A 20,821-nucleotide genomic window follows, 5' to 3' on the forward strand; every position below is an offset into this window, starting at 1 on the left:
AACAATTGATTTTGTTTAAAGCAAATTTTATATACGTTTGAAACACGTGTATTTTTAAGACTTGTTTTAAACATATTTTTATTTTATTTTATTTTTGTTCCTAGGTAAAAAAAAAAATGCCAAAGAACAAAAATTGTCAAAAAGTGCTCCCCATTCAGACGACTATTTTCTTCCCATGTGAATGTTTTGATTTCTCGTGGCTACAGCAGGCCAATGTGGTGATATACAATTTATTTTGTCTCTATTTCCGCCTTGTGTTTAACGTTCATTATATTGTTTAAATGCTCAGTTAACTTGCGAGTAAGTGTTGTAATAGAAGGTTGGACTGCTTGTAGAACTGATATTAATGATAGAACATACAAGCTTCTGTCCCGCCGAGAGGACGGAAACCTTCCAGCAGCACGCATTTTAAAATATACAATAAACAATACAAGAGTAGGTTTAGTGTTTCATAGTTATCACCGAAATTCGCTCTACTCCACACATGATTGGTGTTTGGTGGATCAAAATAGGCGCGTAAACGTACATACGATCACCTATGGAAAACATCTCGCCATTATTGAACTAACAGTCGTATCAACATGATTCTTTTTTTGCGCTAAAACTAGCGTTTATACTCTTTCCGCCAGGAAAATTTTCTGTCCTGCTGGACGTATACAAAGTACTCTAATCTATAGAAAACACAAGGTAGGACTTTTATTACGTTACGTCCTGCCGGAAGGACTTGTAAGTTCTACGGTTAAAAAAAATAAATAAAAGAATTATCATGGAGACAAGTTTTTCTATTGTATTCAGAAAACAAACAACAGATTCTTTGCTAAGTTGAGGTTCTGAAATTAAAATATTGCAGGCATTCGTTGATACAGTACATGTTGGTTCTCAGTCTTCGTACAACTTGGAATCGTTTAACACGAGTTTTACGGGAAGAAAAAAGGACATCATTTGGAGCAAATTTATTAAAGTAACTCAAACTCCATTAGATAAGAAAACGAGTTCGTTGCAAAACGTGTAAGAAAGAAATAATTGGTTTAGTTCAAAGAATGAAGAATCATTGTGCAAATGCAATGTTGTGAAAAGAAACTGAAAACCCAAACCAGATAGTAGAAGTGTTAATCCGAAAGTTGATTCTGATGATTCCAACGTCAGTGATATGGTTGAGATGCAACTGGGAACTTCAAGAAAGAATTAATTTTGTATTACCAATATCTTTTTCCATTATATTATGAAAATTTTATTTCGTCCCTCTCCCCCACCTCCGTTCTAAATTTTCTTAAACACTTTTCATCCTATAGCTTGTATGAAGGGACCAGTCGAGAAAGCGCAAATTATGGCAGCCACGCGCGTGATATTTATTGTCACATCATTGCCAAAGGTCAGTGAGGCTCTTGGGACGATTTGATCTACATGTGTTCGTCTGTCTGTATGTATGCACCATATTACAGGGCGCAATTTTCAGTCTTTTAACATTAAATTTTAAGGATTGAGGTACGAGACGTCCGGAATTTGCTGCATATATTTTGACTGCCATCCGACGTAAAATTTCAAAATTAGTTTGGATCTAACTTTAAACAATAAGCCGTCTCATATATCCTTGCTACTGATGCAAAACTCTAATAAATCAAACTAAACAAACTAATTTTATGCGTTTCCTAGTTTTTTTTTTTTTTTTTTTTTTTTTTTTAAATTTATATTTTTAGATATGGGGTGTTCAAAGCACAAGGGATCCAAGCCCATTTTCAGAAAGGTTCACTTTTGCTCAGCAAACGCAGTATCTTCATAGTCAAGAGTACGAAAGAAATGAAACAGAAACCACGTGAAAGGGTGTAGACTAGAGTTCTAGAATGCTGTCAATTCGTACCTTATTCGTACTCTAGTTCTGGAAAGTTTTCGTGCATTTTAACAAATTCCACATGTAATTTCGAACTTAATTAGTATTCCTATTATGCCAAAAAAAAAAAAAAAATCTGTGAAGGCTGACAAGTATGCGTCTGAACTGATTAGTTAGAATGCAAATTACATTCTGAGAATTTCACCTACGTTATTTCTTACTGTTTTACTTCTTTTTATTATACTTTCTAAGTGGCATCGTACAATAGAAATGATTGCTTCATAAGTTAACTTGTGTCAATCATAGACTGTGATAGGATTCTCGCTTGTGTTATGCACACTAATTGTACGAGGGTGATTCAAAAAGTAATGCCTCCAAGTCCACTACTTGGCTAATAATACTGCAAACATTCTGAACTGTTTATCATTAATGCACTGATTTTTAAGCTATAGAATGTCATTTGTTTCACCTTCCTGTCTCTTCTCGTTCCAGACTAATAGACCAATCTATGGCATCCAGTGGTGACGTCCGTTTGAAACAACGGGCTGTCATTGCATTTCTGACCGCGAAAGGTTGTGCGCCCAGGAACTTTCATCGCCGGCAACGACTCGTGGATACACCATCACGACTCGGAAACGAAGCGTCAGTTGATGGAGTGCCGCCACATGTTCTCTTCTCCGCCGAGAAAATTCAAAGTTGTCCTATCTGCTGGCAAAATGTTGACATTCTGCTTCATCCTGCCTATAGTCCGGATTTTGCACCCTGCGACTTTTGGCTCTTCCTCAAACGAAAGGATCACCAACGCTACAACCTTAAGGCCAACGCTACAGTTATGACGCGGAGGTGGAAGTTCGGCGATGGCGTGGCCAGTAGCCACCACAATTTTTCGCCGACGGCATGTAAAACATCGTTTCGTGTTGACGCAAGTATAATGCCCGTAATGGGAACTATGTTGAAAAATGATGCCACTATTTGTAGTTGACACTGCAAGCTTTCCACTGATGCCTGTATGGTGTTATCTGTCAAACACAAATAAAGGCACCACCCTGGAAGCTTGAGAATTATTCAACTTTTTGGCACAATAGGAATACCGGGTAAGCTTCAAATGATTTAAATATATGTTCCTTGTGGTCAGTAATGAAAATTCATAAATATATAATAAAATACAATGATATACGAAAAAGGAAAAGACTTTTAAATTTATTGAAAAATCGTGCTTAATACAAACTGAATTCTCTTTCAAATTAAACTTCTACTCTCTTTTTCTGTTTTATTATTCAAAAACGTAAAATATTCACGGTTACGCCGGCAGTGTTTTAGCACCCGCTGTAAACTTTCGTGTTATTAGCATGTTTCCATCTGTAATATATATATATATAAGTATATAAATATAATAAAAGGTACTTATCGTGATAATTATCTCCAAAAACACACTTTAGACACTAATGTTATTTCCAAGGCTGAACGTCTTTTAAGTTTCAAAGCTTAAAACATTACACACGGTTAACGAGAACATTCTATCACAACATTCAATGCGCCGACAGTAACACAAAACATTCATTTTGTCCTCTTTACACTTTTCTATAGTCTGATGACGAGATGTTCAGTCTTGAAACCTATTTAGTTCGTAAAGCGTGGTTTTGTTCACAATAATCATGCAAGTACCATTTATTTTGACTTACTTCTGGGATGTTCTGATATATATAAAATGTTATATGTATATATATATATATAACATACATTGCACAACACAACACACAAATTCACTTTCTCTAAAAGAGACGCGGAGAACGTATTTGTTATCTGGTTGTATAAAATGCTGAATACTGAGTTCCTTCCGTTTTCTGAGATCTTCACATTATATTCCATATAAAAGCTATAGTTTGTTTCACTTGTGCGGACATCCAATGGGGTTTCTCTCCGTAGCTTACACCACGATCACATCATCTGTCTTAGGTTTTTTGGTACTGGCTTCGTCGTCTGAGTCAGAGATTTTCCTTTTAATTTGACCCGAGCGCTCCTCATCTCCATCGCAGATTATTTCGTCTTCGACCAACATCAGATCGTCTTCTTCCTCTTCTTTATCTAAAAGTGATAAAAGTTGCATCAAAACATGATTGTTATTTTATGTCAAAGAATTAAGAATATGTAAGCAATACAATTGAAAAAAAAAAGAAGAAAAAAAAATGCGTGTGATGACAAAACACAAGCGGAGACCAGTTTTTGTGGCATCAAGACAGTATAATTAGATTTGCGGTGAGGCAGTCGGTAAGTTGTCTTAATCGGATAGTCCACATTTGATCATTAAGGAGGAAGGGGTTTTTATTTTTCGTTCAACCCTCAGAGCTTTTTTCAACCTCTATAAACCGGATACCTGGTATAGGGGTAATAATTGTAGTCAGTGGCGTATTTACGGTTTTGTTTCGGATGGGAGGAGGGGAGCTTTGCTAACTTTATTCCTGGAAATGTGAAAATTTTACAAGACATTTCACTTACTTTACATTAGCAAATAAAATTTCGAGGGAGGGGGGCTTAAGCCCGGAAGCCCTTCTTAAATACGCCACTGATCGTAGTAGTAGTAAAAAGGAAGAAAAAAACTTGGCTACAAATGTTTGATATATTTTATATGAGTGCAAAAGATGAGGATTAGTTATAATTAGTTGCAGAGCAACATTTTGATTCGAAAGAAAAAATGTATGCAACAGACAGATTTTAAAAATAGCTAAGTATAAATCGTGGAAATTAATAATAAGATTGGTTCCAGAAAAATAATAAAATGAAAAGTAGGCTGAGGTTTGAATCAAATATAGGTGAATACTAAAAGTGTTGTCCTACAAGATAGTATGCGAAAATAAAAAAGAAGCAACTGAAAAGTGTACAGTTATTACCCTAGTATTACATATTCTATACTATTACATAAAAGTATTATAAGGGTAGAAGTGACTGATTCCTCATCACCCAGGTCATTCTAGTACGGAGAAAGGTGAAATTTGGATAGAAAATTCTATTTTGTCACGACAAAAAAGGTTAAAAAAAAAAAAAAAAAAAAAGTGCGCCCTAAAGCGATGTATGGGTTTCTTTTTGCTTTCTTCAACAACAGTGCATTTCACGAACTCCTGAGGTCAGGAAGACGGAATCAGGCATATAAATTCGTTATATAAAATAACTGAAATTGTGTTTTAATGTCTTTTGGAAATTTCGCAGTTGCAAGTGGCCAATTTTTGTAACACACTAATTTCTCGCTATTTATTCTGGAAATGACCAATGTAAAAATTCGTTAGATAAGATATGTAAAATTGGTGCTTAGCATAAATATTTGAAATTGAGTGATGCATTTTTGACGAAACATTAGCAGAGTGAAAATTCACCGGGAGCACCAAACTTGCAATAAAAAAGGGATTTTCCCCGGATTTCTCTTTCCACGTAAGTCATGGGAGCCGGAGTATCATACCATCTGAAGGCTGGTTTTATTCTAAAGAAAATGACGTATGAATGAAGAATTTTGGATAAATAGTTCTGAAGCAGTGGCTACTTAACTGAAATTACAATCTATATCTTTAAATCATAGGTTTATATGTTTGTCCCCAATCCTTTCGACAATGAGATCTCGAAAACCACAAGTGCTAGAAACGTGCCGTTTTCACTGGTCGATTCCAAATTTTGTGTAGATTGTCCAGTTCTCATCTAAATTTTCAAAAACCGTGTCGTTATTGTTCTATTCAACATTTTATGGGCCGTTTTGAGCCCATAAGATTAACATTGTTGCAGGCCGAAACTACGGTGTTAGGCAACCAGTAGAGGTTAAGTGTGGTGGGTTGACGGACATTGTAGGCGCTCTACTTAAATCTGAATGGCAGAACCTTTTGCATGCTGGCAACTTCAAAGGCCTCAAGAGACGGAATGAGGCGTACTCGGACGAATATTGATTTATTAGAAAAAAATATTTCCACTTGATATCGTGTTACTTCTACAAAATTTGCTACAAACTTACTCCAACATCTATACATAGCAATTCACTTCCTTTGTGAGTCTCCTATCTTTTACTTGTATGAATAACGAGGCATGCACAGTGGGAAGGAGATTGAGGGTCATAACAAAACGATGCGCTGAGTAGACAACGCAGGTTCATCTAGTTTCCTTTAAAAAGCCCGGGATTTAAAAGGGTTAAATGTGAGTGAATTATTTTGAATATTATTGTTCCCTACAAGATACAGATGGTGATCAGAAAAATGGAAACACCTGTAGTTGGCAACACGTCAGATGTATGGGTTGGCAGTGGTGTCGTGGCGTCCGCAGCGCCGGACCGCTGGTGGTGGTGTGTTAGGTCGGTCTCCATACTACGTCAGGCGCAGTGGAACAGCAGTGTCCAGTGGCTGCAGCAGACGGAGGTAGTGTAAAATGGGAGACCTCTCAGATTTTCAAAGAGGGCAAATTGTTGGTGCGCGGTTATGTGGAGTGAGTGTAACGACAGTGGCTACTGTGTTAGGTGCGTCGCGTGGGACAGTGTCGAAGGTGATGATGGCCTACACAACACACGGGAAAACTACATCGGGGAAGCGGAACAGTGGGCGGAAGAAAATCATGAGTGACAGGTCACGCCGGGTATTAAAGCGCATTGTCACGCAGAACCGTCGTGCCACTGCGGAGCAAGTGACGGAGGAACTTAATCAGCACCTCCCCCACCCTGTTTCGACAATCACAGTCCGCCGCGAATTACATGACATGAACTTACAGGGTCGTGTTGCACAGGCCAAACCGCTCACCAGGGACCATAACGCTTTCGCACGCCGCAAATGGTGCCGCGAGCATGCAACTTGGACCATTGAGGACTGGAACGGGGGATATGGTCGGATGAGTGATCCTTCACCCTATTCCCAACCACGGGCCGTGTTTATGTGTGGAGAACGCCCAAAGAAGCTTATGATCTGCAGTGTCTCCGCCCAACTGTGAAACATGGCGGCGGCTCGGTGATGCTGTGGGCCGCCATATCATGGTTTTCATTGGGTCCTGTGGTCACACTTAGCGGACGAATTACTGCCCACGATTATGTCGCAATTTTAGGAGACCACTTGCATCCTATGGTCCGGATGTTGTTCCCGGACAATGACGCCATCTTCCAGGATGATAATGCACCCATTCACACAGCTGGCGTTGTTGCAGCGTGGTTTGAGGAACATCGGGATAAAGTCCAACACCTCCCCTGGCCCGCCCAATCCCCAGATCTCAACATAATTGAACATCTGTGGTCCGTCTTGGAAACACGACTCCGGCGACGATTTCCACCTCCATCCTCTCTCACAGAACTGGCCGATGTCTTGCACGAGGAATGGTGTAAAATTCCACTTGCTACCATTCACGACCTCTATGCCTCCTTCCCACGTCGCATCAATGCTGTTCTGAAGGCGAAAGGTGGCCCGACACCATATTAATCTGGTAAGTTGCAATTTCGTTCAGGTGTTTCCATTTTACTGATCACCATCTGTATATTGGAAAGATAGAAGGCACGTGCTGCCATCTTCCTACAGCGCTCCTTTAAAGTCATTTTCAAGAAGGGGACTGGGTAGCGTAGTAGTTAACGCATCGGCACAATAAAAGGGAGACCTTTTCAGACAGTACTACACTTTTTTTTTTCATTTTAATTTTCGTATTAATTTCATTGTTACTTTAATCTTGTCTAATATCTTGTTACCTCTAACCTTTTGGATGTAATGCAAGCAGAATTTAAAACTAGATAAAATTTAATATAAAAGAAAAGTCTATTCCGTAGAACATAAAAATATTATTGTTTAAAAAGCTGGTACGTTCTGTTCTTGATTTGTCATCGAACACAGTGATAAAGGCCTTTTTCAATCTTTCATTTTCAAGATAAAAATGAAAACATTTCACATACGGATTTGACAAAGTTAAAAAATTCACGTGCTATTCAACATGTCAGAAAATTTAATTGTACTTACTTTCATTTGTTCCATTTTCATTTGTGCCATTAGTTGCGGTTTCCGCTTTGTTCTGCATCTGTTTTAACTTTTCAGGATCCGAAATCATCTCGAATTTTTCTGGTCCCTCATCTGGAAACTCCCTACAAAACGAAATACAATCCAGTAAGTAACACTGTAGAATTGTTAAAGTAATAAACAGAAAATTGTGCGAGACGCTATCAGGAAACCTTTCAACAAATACGTATTGAAAAGTGAATAGTTACTGTTGCCAAGCGGCGACAGTGTACCACTTTGTTATAGTGACGAAATTGTATAACATGAAAAAAGATAAAAAATAAAACTAAATATTTCAGTTTTACGTCTCACGGTTATGCCAGCTAGGCTAAAGGAGACGGTGGTAATGAGAAATGAATGCAATGGTGAAATAAATATAGTGGAAGGAAACGGGAGAACCCCGAGAAAACATACGAACACAGTATTTGTCCACCACAAAGCCCTCTTGGAGTGAGCTGAGATCGAATCAGGGACCCAACGCACCAGAAGTGAACGCTCTACCACTGAGCCACCGTGCCTCCGTTAATTAGTATAGTCGTCAGCAAAATCTATTAATTTGGTCCCATTCTTTTGGAACATGCATTTTAGCATAAGATTTCTATTACTTACTGCTGTAACTTGGCCACTGTCTAACTCGAAACTTCACCACATTGAAGCAAAATTATTTCTATGCTATTTATGGTTAAGTCATTTTTGTATTAGGACACCTACGAGAAACCTTTTCAGAAGATATTTACCGAACTACTTTTTGTATTTCGGGAGGTCAATAAACGTAGGAGAGAAAGGGATAAAACTTGTCAATCAAAAATTCAGTATACCCTCTGGTTATAAACTTAATCCGTTATGTAACGCTGTTCGAGAATTTATTTTTCCCACTGAAATTAATATAAATACAATTAATCCATTCTAACAACAAACTTGATATTGTATGTATTTTTAACATTTCAAAGTGTTTTCAGTGACGAATACAGAATGAAAATAAAAAGTACCATACCACAAAAAGTACAAAACAGAACAAAAAGTAGTTTCTGAACATAGCCTTCAGACAAATAAAGTTACCACTTTAAACGCTATAGTATTTCACTGGCTTAACTAACGATTTTAATTTTTTTTTTCTTCTATGGCAAAGAGATGACTCAATCTACCCAAAATAATGTGCTTTGACCAACATGGCTTTCTCCAGATATTAACAAGACTTTTACCGCAGTATCTTCATCTCACCTCATATAGCTTGCTTTCTTTCTTTCTTATTTATTTGAAAATAATTTTTCCGCATAAACAAAATATCCAATGATTCTTTTGCACTTAAACAACCAGATTTTGTGCAAACAGGAAGTTTTTACTGTATAAAAAAAAATCTTACAATTAGGTAATTTCACGCTTTGCAATGCTAATGAAGAAAAAAAATATAGGAAAACACGATGAAAAAATATAGGAAGTTTTGTAAGTATACGTCTCTCAGAAATTGTTTAATCCTTCTGTCAAGATTATTTTCATGACATGCTTTATCTTGTGCTGGCTTCTCCAGAAAGTATTTACGTAGCCCTGGAAGTTGTTCCGCGATGCGTTTGCATACAGGAGACAAAGTTAACCATCGGCTCGGAAAGAAATGGATGTCTAAATCCAATACTGACTGGACAAGAGCGTAGTTCTCTCGTCGAGCTGCAGACATTCTGAATCACTGAAATACATCCACACAAAAATCTTCCATATCCCCCGACAATGATTTTACTCCATCATGAAACGCATTAGAAATGGTGTGCAAAGTGCAAGAACCAATATCCAGAAGCTTTGGTAACCCTTGATCTTGGCACCAATCAAACATTCGCCGAAGAGACACGTTCATATTAGGTCCTTCACTTTCCAGCATGAGGAACTTGTCATGAGGCAGTTTAGATGTGTCTATTAACGTTTTCAAGTTTTCGCAATAGCTTGGAAAAGCTCTGAAGATGTACCGTGCCCCAAAAATCCACTGTCTAAGTAATGAGTAACAACACAATTGATTGAAGAAAAATATCGAATGTGAATATCAAACTGTTTATCAATTGCTGCGTTAGTTGTGTCATCTACAACAAAACTGAAGAAGTTACTAGAAGTTTTAACATCGTACAACAATTTTTCATGTAAATAGGGGCCAAGTCCACGCGATACTGAGTATGACAACTTAGTCTTATGAAGCTGAAAATCCTTATTTTCACAAGTGGAAAGAGCAATGCCACAAAAATATAGGTGGTTTTGTTAAAATATAGGAGTTTATAGGAAGAAACGCAAATATATAGGAAACATAGGAGCATTGGAAAGCTTGTAATTTTCCTTAGGACAAGCATATTATAAACATACAATTACAATATGTTCTTGTCTATGAATAATCATAGCCATCTATGAATGATCTATGAATGATCAAATTTTATAAGGGCAATATGCGTGAATCACAACCTACGAAACTAAAGTTTGTTACTTCCATTTATATCACAGTTTAAAAAAAAACAAAAACCTGTCACACTTCAGGAAAAATATAAATAAATGGAATCTAAATAATATAGCATACTCTATGTTATTGCACTACTTCATTTTCAAGCATTAATGTGGAGCGGAATAAAGGTACAGACGTAATAATATATAATTTCTTTTAATATACGAGGGGCATGTTGAAAGTCTTTAAACACACTTTAAAAAATCAATTTATTCACATAAAACCTTTCTCAAACAGTCCCTTCACGATCAATACCCTTTTGCATTTCAAAAAGCACGAGTCAAATATTATTTTTTTAAATTATTTTTTGGAATATCAGAAATTTTATTATTACACGCTGCGATAGCCTCTTCACTTGTTTGAAAGTGGTATCCTCAAAGCTTTATCTTGCTTTTTGGGAAGGCAAAATCATATGGAGCTAAATCTGGAGCCATGCATTGTTGTGATGATGAAAGTGAGACAATGGAGATTTTCGGTGGGCAGATCTCCAAGCTTGAAAGACACTTGGAAAGCAGTAAGTAACGTACCACTCTCCTGTCACTGTACGACGATCATCTTAACTGCATAGTTGCTACATTCTCGGTTTTAAGAGAGAAAAGACGCCACTGTAAGTTTACCTGCGCTTCGTGCTCATTTAACTTTCGAAGGTGAAGTTTCATTTTAAAAACACTACTGTCGATTGCTGTTTTGTTTAAGGGTCATAGTTGTAAATCCATGTTTCGTCATCTGTGACGACATTATACACGTTTTTACTTTGCTCCTGTGAAAATCTTTTAGGCATATTGTGGCACCATACCACGCGGTCAATTTTTTGGTCAGGCGTGAGCATATATGGGCCCCAGTTACTACAACGCTTGGAAAGCCGCAGATAATCTTTTATTATGGACTAAGGCTGCAGTTGACTGAGCTTCCTTGTATGTGATATGACGATCCTTCTTTGCAAGGTTTCTTACTGCTGTGACATTTTTATCCGTAACTGTGGTGCTAGGGTGCCCAAAGCGAGGCTGATTGTCACGCTTTGTCGGTCGCGTTTACTTAAGCAAACAAACTAAATATAGTTCCCTGTGGACGGACAGTCTCTCCGAAACAATTTTCTAAATGATCATGGCACTGCTCCTGCGTTAAACTGTACTTAAAATCGTAAAAGATCATCGTACGAAAATAACATCGCTCGAGCTCCATTGTTGCTGACTGATGGGCTCAAACTTACCTACACTTCTAGCGCTCTAATCTTCACACTTTCAGCCTTTTAATTTTCAAACAAACAAACCTGCAATATTGCAGTTATACCTTTCATCACTAGAGGGCATACGCTTTTAAACGTGATACGTTTCAGTACGGAAACGCTATATGAATTTTAGTATTTATTAACTTTCTAATTTCTCCTCGTATGTATATGTATATCTCGTCCGTTATTTGATATTTTTTCTCTTTTTTTAAAAAAGGAATAAAGCCTGTAATGAAATGCATAAGGAAGAAAATGAGCACTATATGCTCCAACTGTCTTTTTTTTATGCTAAACTGTCTTTTTTTTTTTTTTTTAATTGCTCCATGTGTATCTTGTTACCCTCAGCTTGAGAGAAAAATCTATTTCCTACAAAATGTCTTTGTTTAAATCAATAAACTGCTGAAACTCCGAAGAAAACAGCACGTTGCAGTTGAAGCTGCATGTCCTCACTGTTACATTTACTTGTAGTATCATCAGTATGTTACAGGGTTGGCAAAAATACTTTTTTTTTTGTTTAAATAGATTTGCTTTATTTAGATTATATACGGATATAAAAAGTTTGTTAAGCCTTAACGTCCTTATGCAACAAAGCGGTTATAAAGAACGGGACCTTAAAATTAAATAAGGCTGCCAGATCTTACATCTTTTCCTTAAGTTTTACGTTTTCCTGGCACGTTATACGTTTTTATTTTCCCCGTAAAATGATCTCTTCAGTTTTCTTAATGAATAAAAGAAACTACAGTACTAAACAATTTTTAAAATGTTTCTGTACGATTTTGTTAGTGCGATTTTTTGTTTTAATTACAGGAACTAATTTCTCACACATTTTAACAACGCAGCCTAGCGATATAACTTATTATTCAGAGAAAAAAAATACAACAGGATGCGTTTTTATCTCTTATCTAGCCGGCACCCCAATCTTATCATTAATAATAATTTTGTCTTAGCATGTCAATCGATCGATCGTGATATACTCATGTTAGGAACACAAGCAGAATTCCAAGTGCTTGTGAATTTTGTAAATATGTCCTGCGCATATTTTTGAACATATAGGAAAAGATTTGGGACGTAACCTTCATTAAAATACGGGGCAAATGGAAATGCGCCTACGCAATACCAAACTTCATGTATCACTGTAACCACGTGCGACTGACTTTAAATTCAGTTCATGACACATTTTGTTGACAAGCCAATTCCAGCGCTTTGGCTATCAAAATTTCAGTAGTAACTGGCAAACAGCGACTTCTTTGCATTGCCACAAATTCTGTTAGTGTTTTTTCAAGTTCCGGATATTTGCCAGTTTGTGGTCCAGTCAATGTTTTTCTGGAACTCTTACAACCGATTATTTCTTCCCGCCGTACATTGTATTCGGATATATCAAATTTCCTTGCAGCTGCGCGATTTGTGAAGTTTCAGCAAAAACTATCACTTTTCGCTAGAAAGAGGCAGAATAACGAACTCGTTTGTCATGCAGCCCGTAAACTACCGGTATCACTCTAGAAATCTCTCAACATTACTTCTCTTTGAGAAGGCATAGAAACAAATGGTAGCCATATCACGAACGAACAGCTCTTTTCGAACATGTCACAATGCCGGAAACCGTCAACGTTCAAACTGCACCGGCAAATCTTCAGGCAAGCAGGTTGCCATACCCAAAACATGACTCACTCATCCGCGCCACCTCCCCTTCCAAATCTGTTTATGCCTCCAACTTCCTGATTTGCAGATTTTTTAAACTCCTTATTTTGTTATCAATTGCCGTGCTTCAAGATGTGTGACTCACTTGTTTGTGCTCTTTAAACGGAGGAGGATACCAGCCACGGTATGTAGGAAGAAAGGAACAATCTCCACTGTCATAAGTTCACAAGAAAGATTCTTCGGGTCCCCTTTCTTCGAAGAAAGGGCAAAACCCTTTAAACGGGACGACGGACAAGGATAAAAAAAAAGAAAGATTCATTTCTTTCATTTGCCACTGGTTTGCGGGCTTATTTTAAAGGATTTTTATTTCGCGTAAAATGCACGATTTTAGTTCTGCATTCTGTTCGTATATATAAAATACACATTCTTTACAAAATCGTGACTAACGGGTTTAGCAATTTTTGGCAAAACTCCATCTAATCTGGCCTAAATTTGCATAACACAAATCTAAGACTCACCTTGATTTTGGAGTGCGTCTTAGAATCGCGTAAATACGGTATATATATATATATATAAAACTAAACCTCATAGAGTAAAAACTCCTCGGCGTACGAAAAAAAATATAGCTTTTATACTTACTTTTGAATCACTGTGATTTCAAGTTTGTACCCCAAGTCGAAGTCATCGCAAACCAATATGGATCCATCTTTGATTCCAAATTGCTAAAATATTAAAAATAAGCAAATAATCAAAAGTATCACGATTTTCTAAATACTTAATGAAAACTAAGCACACCATAAACAAGGAATTATCTTACATAAATCTACTTCGCAAATCGAAAGATCCATTTATGGATTTTATTAAATTAAAGCTAAGGTACCAAAATTAAACTTAAGAGAGTTCTACTACTGACAAACGTATTATAATGTAATGGGATTATAACTACGTATTATGAAAGTCAATTACCTAAAATTTACAGAAATATTCTGTAGATTCAGGATACATCCGAAGTAACCTAATGCCAAGTAGTACGATCATTATATGACGTAATTCGAACAAGTAGAAATAGTAACAAGAAATTAATACGAACAAACCAATAATATCGAATGAATACGATTAAAGTTACAAGAAATTGAAAATTTGAGTTTTTCAAAGGGTTTCGATAGATAAGTTTCACATTCAATTCCATATATGGTTTCCAATAGACATATAGCTCATAATGCAATTTGTTATCTCAAACCATTTGGAAGATATAAAGAATGGTAAAATTTGATACATTGTTTAAAATAGTATGTGTATTTGTCGAAACTTTTTAAAACAATTTTTGATTTATTAATACTTTACTTCTATAGCATTACAACAATACACAGTATATTTTGGTAGGTATAATTACACTAAGTTCTCGAAATTACGTAATTTTAAGCAGTGTTACAACTTTAGCAATTTTTACCATATCTCCAGAAAGATTTGAGATATTAAATTGCTGCTAACGACATTGTGATCTTCACATCAATTGGATGAGATATTTATGTAAGCAGTTTCTATAAATAAAAACTTCTGATAAAAAACAATCACTATTCCAGAGCAAATGGTCTTCTCCAAGTAAGTTCCCTTCACGTTTTAAATTTTCATAGGTATGCTATTCAAAGCGGGCAGTCCTCGACTAACACCCTCCTCTTTCGACATCTATTTGCCAATCTGACATACAACCTCTGGACAATTTACTGTATCATGTTCATGTTACCGTAAATGTTTTCTCTGGGTTAATTACCTATCCACTTCGTCTACCTATAAACTATCTAACTCTGCGTCCACGATGTCTCCTGTTGCGTGGATTACTGCGAGGATGATGAACAATATGCTACCTTGTGGGTTTTCACGGAACGCATTCTAGGGATATGTATGTATATTCGGAATGCATATTAGATGACTAGATATAATCAATTTACATGTTTCAATATCACAGTTTGAAAATTAAATTAGTTCTGGAACTTTCCGACGAAAGTTACATTTAACGTTTCTACCTACACTTTTAACAAGAAACATAACTTACTGCGAAAGTTTTGGGGTACAAGCCTTCGTTATCCTCTTCTTCACTTGAAACAATGATGTTTGTTCCAAATGTAACTTCCGGTGCCACAAGTTGAAGACTCTGCTTCAATACTTGTTCTGCAAATATCTTCGCCGTCATTTTGTTTCGGTCAGCGAATAGAGTTACCTGTGAAGTACAGAAACTTCCTTAGCTAGTTCACAAAATTACATAGTATTAAACACGCAAAGTTTAAAACATATAACTTAGTGACATACACATTATAAACATAAGAAATTTTCATGTTTATGAATACTTATTACGAGATTGAGACGCGAATCTCTCTCTACAATTCATCAACATGGACTACCAATCAATAAACATCGGATTTTTATGCAAATGCACTTTTTTGTTTGCTTATATGCATCTCTGTTAAACTTGGTAGGGGTTTCTAACAACAGTAATACAGTTCGAATTTGAAGTTCTATAGTGAACATAATTGCATATTTCAAAGGTTAATGCATATATTAGTGCTTAAGAGAATACTTTGTAACTTTTTAACAGTGTGTTGGAGTGGATGTGAAAAACGCAGAAAGGCAAATCTTCAAGTACCTCACTGCTTAACAAGTATATACAAAAACGATACAAGCTACATCACAGACGGTAGGACCTAAAAATACCAACTGCTCCTGCATTCCAACACAAAGGCACATATTGATGCAGCTATTAGGCAAGCGTGTAGTGAGAAAACTTTGTTAATGTTACAAATACGATCAAGTGAGTTATGCCATGAATTGATAGGTACGAATATACCACGGAATAAATTGAGTAATGTATTTATTCGTTTTTTTTTTAAAGTAATACTGTAAATTAGGATGTTCCTTATATAAGGTAATTTCGTATTACAATACACAAACCCGCGAAATGTATTCTATGTGGTCGTAAACACGTATTAGTGAAATAGCAGCTTCCTACGAGAACGTTAACCCGTGCTGACTTGACGATAAAGTCATGAAATGACGTCTCCATATTCTATCTATTAAAATGATACAATAGCAATAAAAACGCCTCAGCTCCAACCTGTAACTTTTGATTTCAAACCACTCTTTTACGGTTATTTGTGATTTCACATTTAACAAAGACAAATATTTTAAAGTATGTGTACTTTTTAAAAAAAAATATTTAAATAGATCTTTTTTCATAAAATTTATTTCTTTTTAAATTAATTAACACGTTTCACGTTATTTCTCGAAAAAGTTTGCAACACTGATCTGCGTTTACTATTTCGTTTGTCTTTATTTTCATTGTTGCTTCCAATGATGATATCCAATTTAGATCATTCAATTTACAAAAATATAACTTTCTCGTGGGTTAGTAACACTATTCATCCGGTGATGTTCGTCAATACACGGGCAGGTGTCCTCCTTTCTCTAGTTGCTTCTTACAAAATTTCGTTTCTCTGTCTCTTTTGGTTTCTCTGTTATCACGATTGGACATTCTAAATTATAATATGGAAAAGTCATTTCATGACTTTGTCATCAACTCAGCACGGGTTAACGTTCTCATAGAGATCTGCTATTTCACTAACGCGTGTTTACGACCACACAGAATACATTTCGCGGGTGTGCGTATCGTAACACGAAATTACGTTATATAAGGGACGATCTACTGTAAATGGAGTATTCCGCAGAGTCCATTCTCCGTAAATACTACTTCGACGATTGCTATAATATTGCAATCGAAGACATTCGGAAAGAATTGGACAATTCTCATATGTGGATAGCTGTTAATGAAACAACAGTTACTTGCGATGAATATATTGCAAACATGGTCGTTGAGAAACTTCATGAAGATGAGCCCGGTTACACAATACGCGGAGGTACGCCGTATTTTATTGCATCGAAAGTTGTAGATAGAATGAACCTCTCGGTAACAGCTTCTTGAGAATCTTTGAGAATTTTTAGCGAGCAAGCGGTAGGGACGAAAAGTTTCTAGCCTTGGTATCATATGCTGAACCATCCTGAAGGCGGGTACAGCATTAAAATTTTTTATCTCCAGATGATCCATATTACCTGCTTGGTTCATAAACTAAAATGAGGTTTGTATTATTTTGTGTAAAGTATAATCGTGACGAAAATTTAGAGATTGTGTTCTCATGTCACTTCGTTCATTTTAATCTCATACTCTCTGTGTGTGTTGGTGTTATATTCTTGGATTAGAAAAGTAAAAACGTCATAAAAGTAAACTATAAGAAGTATATGAAATATCCATACTAGCACTAAAATCTGTGTGGCTTACATTCCGTAAAATGATGTATGGGTAGTTACTTCTTGTTTAATATTGTCGGAATTAATGTACTTAATAACAAATATTAGCATTTTAGAAGATTAAACCGGAAAAGTCAAGCAAGAGCACTAAGATTTAATATTGTGTCTCATTCAACTCCAAATCTAATCTAGAATTTAAAACATTTCTTTACACAATTTTACATGTATATGAACTACCAAAGAACTGAGAAAACAATCATAATACTAAAAAATATACACTATAAGTGCTTCCGCTAAACATTACTCGGATAAGGAGAAATAGTAGTGAAATATTTAGGTACTTAGTATTGTTGATCCGAATTTTTTCTCCATTACACGTAAATAAATAATTTCCCAACATACCTGAGGTTTATCTGAGCACACGATACATGTTTTATTTGGCGTTATTAGATCTCGTTCCGGTGTTATTAACATCTTTCGAGGGTTAGGTCTCACGGAAAGGTAAACCTGGAAAAAGAAGCAAATATAATGATAATAAATTACCATCAGGGTCAAAATATTTACAATGATCTATCTACTTTATACAATAACAATAAAAAAAGTTAATATACAGTATTTAACATGTTACAGACTAGATATTCTTGTTTGTAAATACGAAGGGCGTCCAGTAAATTATCCACCTAGACCGGAAGGGTAGTCGGAGCACAATGATACCTGACACGCTTGCTAAGATCACTGTGGAAAACCATACTGGGCAATTTGAGGTCAGTCGGAGCAAAGCAGTGGCCGTGTAGTGAATATTTGTGCACACGACCCGGAATGTTCGGGATGCCATTGCTGACTGTGATTTCCAAGTGTTGAATCTTCCTCCCTACAGTCCGCACATGGCCCCTAGTGATTATTTCCTCTTCCGAGACCTGAAGAAACACCTGCTGGGACAACGTTTTTCGTCGGACAACGAGGTCCAACAGGCTGTTTCCCAGTAGTTTATAGCTCATGACAAAGGCTATTTTTCCTCTGGAATTTCTTCACTGCCCACAAAGTGGCGATGGTTCATTGACCTCCATGGGAACTACATGGAAAACAGTGATGACCAGGTAAGCCTATCCGCATTCCTTCCTGTCTAGGTGGATAACTTATTGGACGCCCAAAGCTTAAAAGAACTGAGAAAATAACGTCAAGTGTTAAAGAAACTAGTTAATAACAGGCACTCTTTCACAATAAAAATTTACCCATACTGAATTTATCTAGATCTTAAATAAAGTACCATCCCTCTTATGTTGTGTGAATGTTTTGTAATTATTGTACGTTACACGTACGAAATAGCTTCGTTAATTCTGACAGAAGAATTTATTCAGGATGTCCATGGTGAGGTTCCCTTCTTTAAGCATTACCTTTAATTAACTGTTCCCTTAAGATGATGATGATAATAATAATCACATGGTTCACACTAGAATTCTGATTTTGGTTTCCCTAACTTTTCATTACTACGTAAATCGATTTCCCTGACCCGCGATAATGTTAACACTAACATTTATGGTTAGGTTTAGAAAAAAAATCATTTCTTAATCGACTTTTACAATTCCCATATCCATCCATAGCTCTTCATTTTAGTTTTTAAACACAGTATAAGCATACTTTCTTACTGTAAATATTTATTACAAGTCAAATTTTCTGTATTTGGAATACAATTAAACATTAGTACCGAAAAATAATTACACCTTCAAGTACTATTTCGCAAGGTCAATATCCTCTAACGAACATGTGAACACATTATCATAATTCGACTACCTCTTTGATTACCTACAATCTTAGGTATTTTCTCCATTTGTAGCACCTAATTTATTATTTCATTTGTTGTTTTATTGTAAAAATTTTAATAGGTTTTCTCAAGCCTCTGTATTTCTAAAGATAGTCATCCTTTTAGTCTTTTTATCATTTTGTCTTTAAATCTATATTGATTTTTTAAGATGTCTTTCATATCTTCTGCAAGCAACTGTTGTGCTTCTTAACGTCGCTTGAATAATACCACACTGAATCTTTCCAGAAATCCGATTACATTCTCCCAAACTATTCTGTGAAATATAACAATTTCCCAAACTTTTCATACCTTTTTCTGATTTTTAAGGTCAATATGAACCTATAATAATAATAATAATAATAATAATAATAATAATAATAATAATAATAATAATAATAATAATAATAATATACACTTACAGTTCTGCATTCTTCTACTTTACCAAGAAGAATTTTAAATGCTTGCAGGACTATAATACCCGCGATTACTGCATTAGTTGTCGCTATTGCTGGAATAATATTACCCGCCATGGCTGAAAGATAAAAACATTACTACAATTAACTACATACAATGTAATTTTTGTGTAGGTTTCTTGAAAAACAAAATATTATTAACCAGCAAACACATTTCCTGTATTAATAAAATCACTGTTATTTATGGATTACTTTCGCTAACATCTAACTCAGGACAAGAAGAACATAATCCAGGGTGTCTACTGGAATACCAGAAAGTAAATTCATGACTTTTTCATGACTTTTCATGACCTTTTTGTTCAAATTTTCATGACCATGGCAATAAAAATTTACCATTAGTAATAATAAACCCCTACCATCAGTGGTGCATTGGAAATATGCGGGTTGCTAGTCTTAAATATCATTTATTGTGAATCTTAAAGAAAGAATCTAAAATTCTGCCCCCTTGTGCTCGAGCACAGAATAGCACTTACCTAAATACGGGCCTGCTCTTACCAGTGAATCAACTGTATTTGAAGTTTTAATTCTGAGTATAATTATCCATCTAGCAGAAATTTGTCTAAAATTAAGCACTCAGAGAACTGCCCAAAGACAAAACAAATTACGAAAGAAATTCGTTTTAAAAAAATAGATCATCAAATTTAAAATCTGCAAACTCAAACGAATAATATTATTTGCATAAGTCTAAAGGCCCAAAAATACACAATTTACATTTCTTAGAAGTAAAGAAATAGCAGATCAGAAAGTTGGACAGTAAAAAGTTGTTACTATATTACAGAGACTAGAAGATGAAATGGGGAGCAGCTAGGAAGACAGTAAAGTACCAGTTAGTCAGCACTAACTGGTGGGGGTAATTCTCACAATTACTGACCTGATACAACTGTTTCAGTACATGCAGTATGAGGTATAAAAGTATGAAGTATAAAAATATACTCTGAGATTTCAGATTTTCATGACCAGTTGGGTAAATAAAGGACTTTTTCATGACTTTCATGACCACTAAGCAAAATATATGACTTTTTCATGACTTTCATGACTTTCATGACCAGTAGACACCCTGTAATCTGAAAAATCCTATTTTTTATTTTTTTTTC

At 35.8% G+C, this 20,821-nt stretch overlaps 1 protein-coding gene across 1 annotated transcript in view; it reads right to left on the minus strand.

Annotated features, from left to right (window-relative positions):
• Nucleotides 1-3,002: 3,002 nt before the first annotated feature.
• Nucleotides 3,003-20,821, minus strand: part of Uba2 (Ubiquitin-like activating enzyme 2) — a 40,152-nt gene continuing 22,333 nt past the window's right edge. The window contains exons 9-14 of the mRNA XM_081746053.1: nucleotides 19,674-19,786; nucleotides 17,856-17,960; nucleotides 15,211-15,375; nucleotides 13,797-13,879; nucleotides 7,783-7,904; nucleotides 3,003-3,913 (exon numbers count right to left, since the gene is read on the minus strand). Coding sequence (XP_081602179.1) covers nucleotides 3,756-3,913; nucleotides 7,783-7,904; nucleotides 13,797-13,879; nucleotides 15,211-15,375; nucleotides 17,856-17,960; nucleotides 19,674-19,786 — 746 coding nt within the window. The 3' untranslated portion in view covers nucleotides 3,003-3,755. The remainder of the gene's footprint in view (nucleotides 3,914-7,782; nucleotides 7,905-13,796; nucleotides 13,880-15,210; nucleotides 15,376-17,855; nucleotides 17,961-19,673; nucleotides 19,787-20,821) is intronic.

This window comes from Thermobia domestica, chromosome 18 (genome assembly GCF_964235325.1).
Source record: "Thermobia domestica chromosome 18, izTheDome1.hap1.1, whole genome shotgun sequence".
Taxonomy (NCBI): Eukaryota; Metazoa; Arthropoda; class Insecta; order Zygentoma; family Lepismatidae; genus Thermobia; species Thermobia domestica.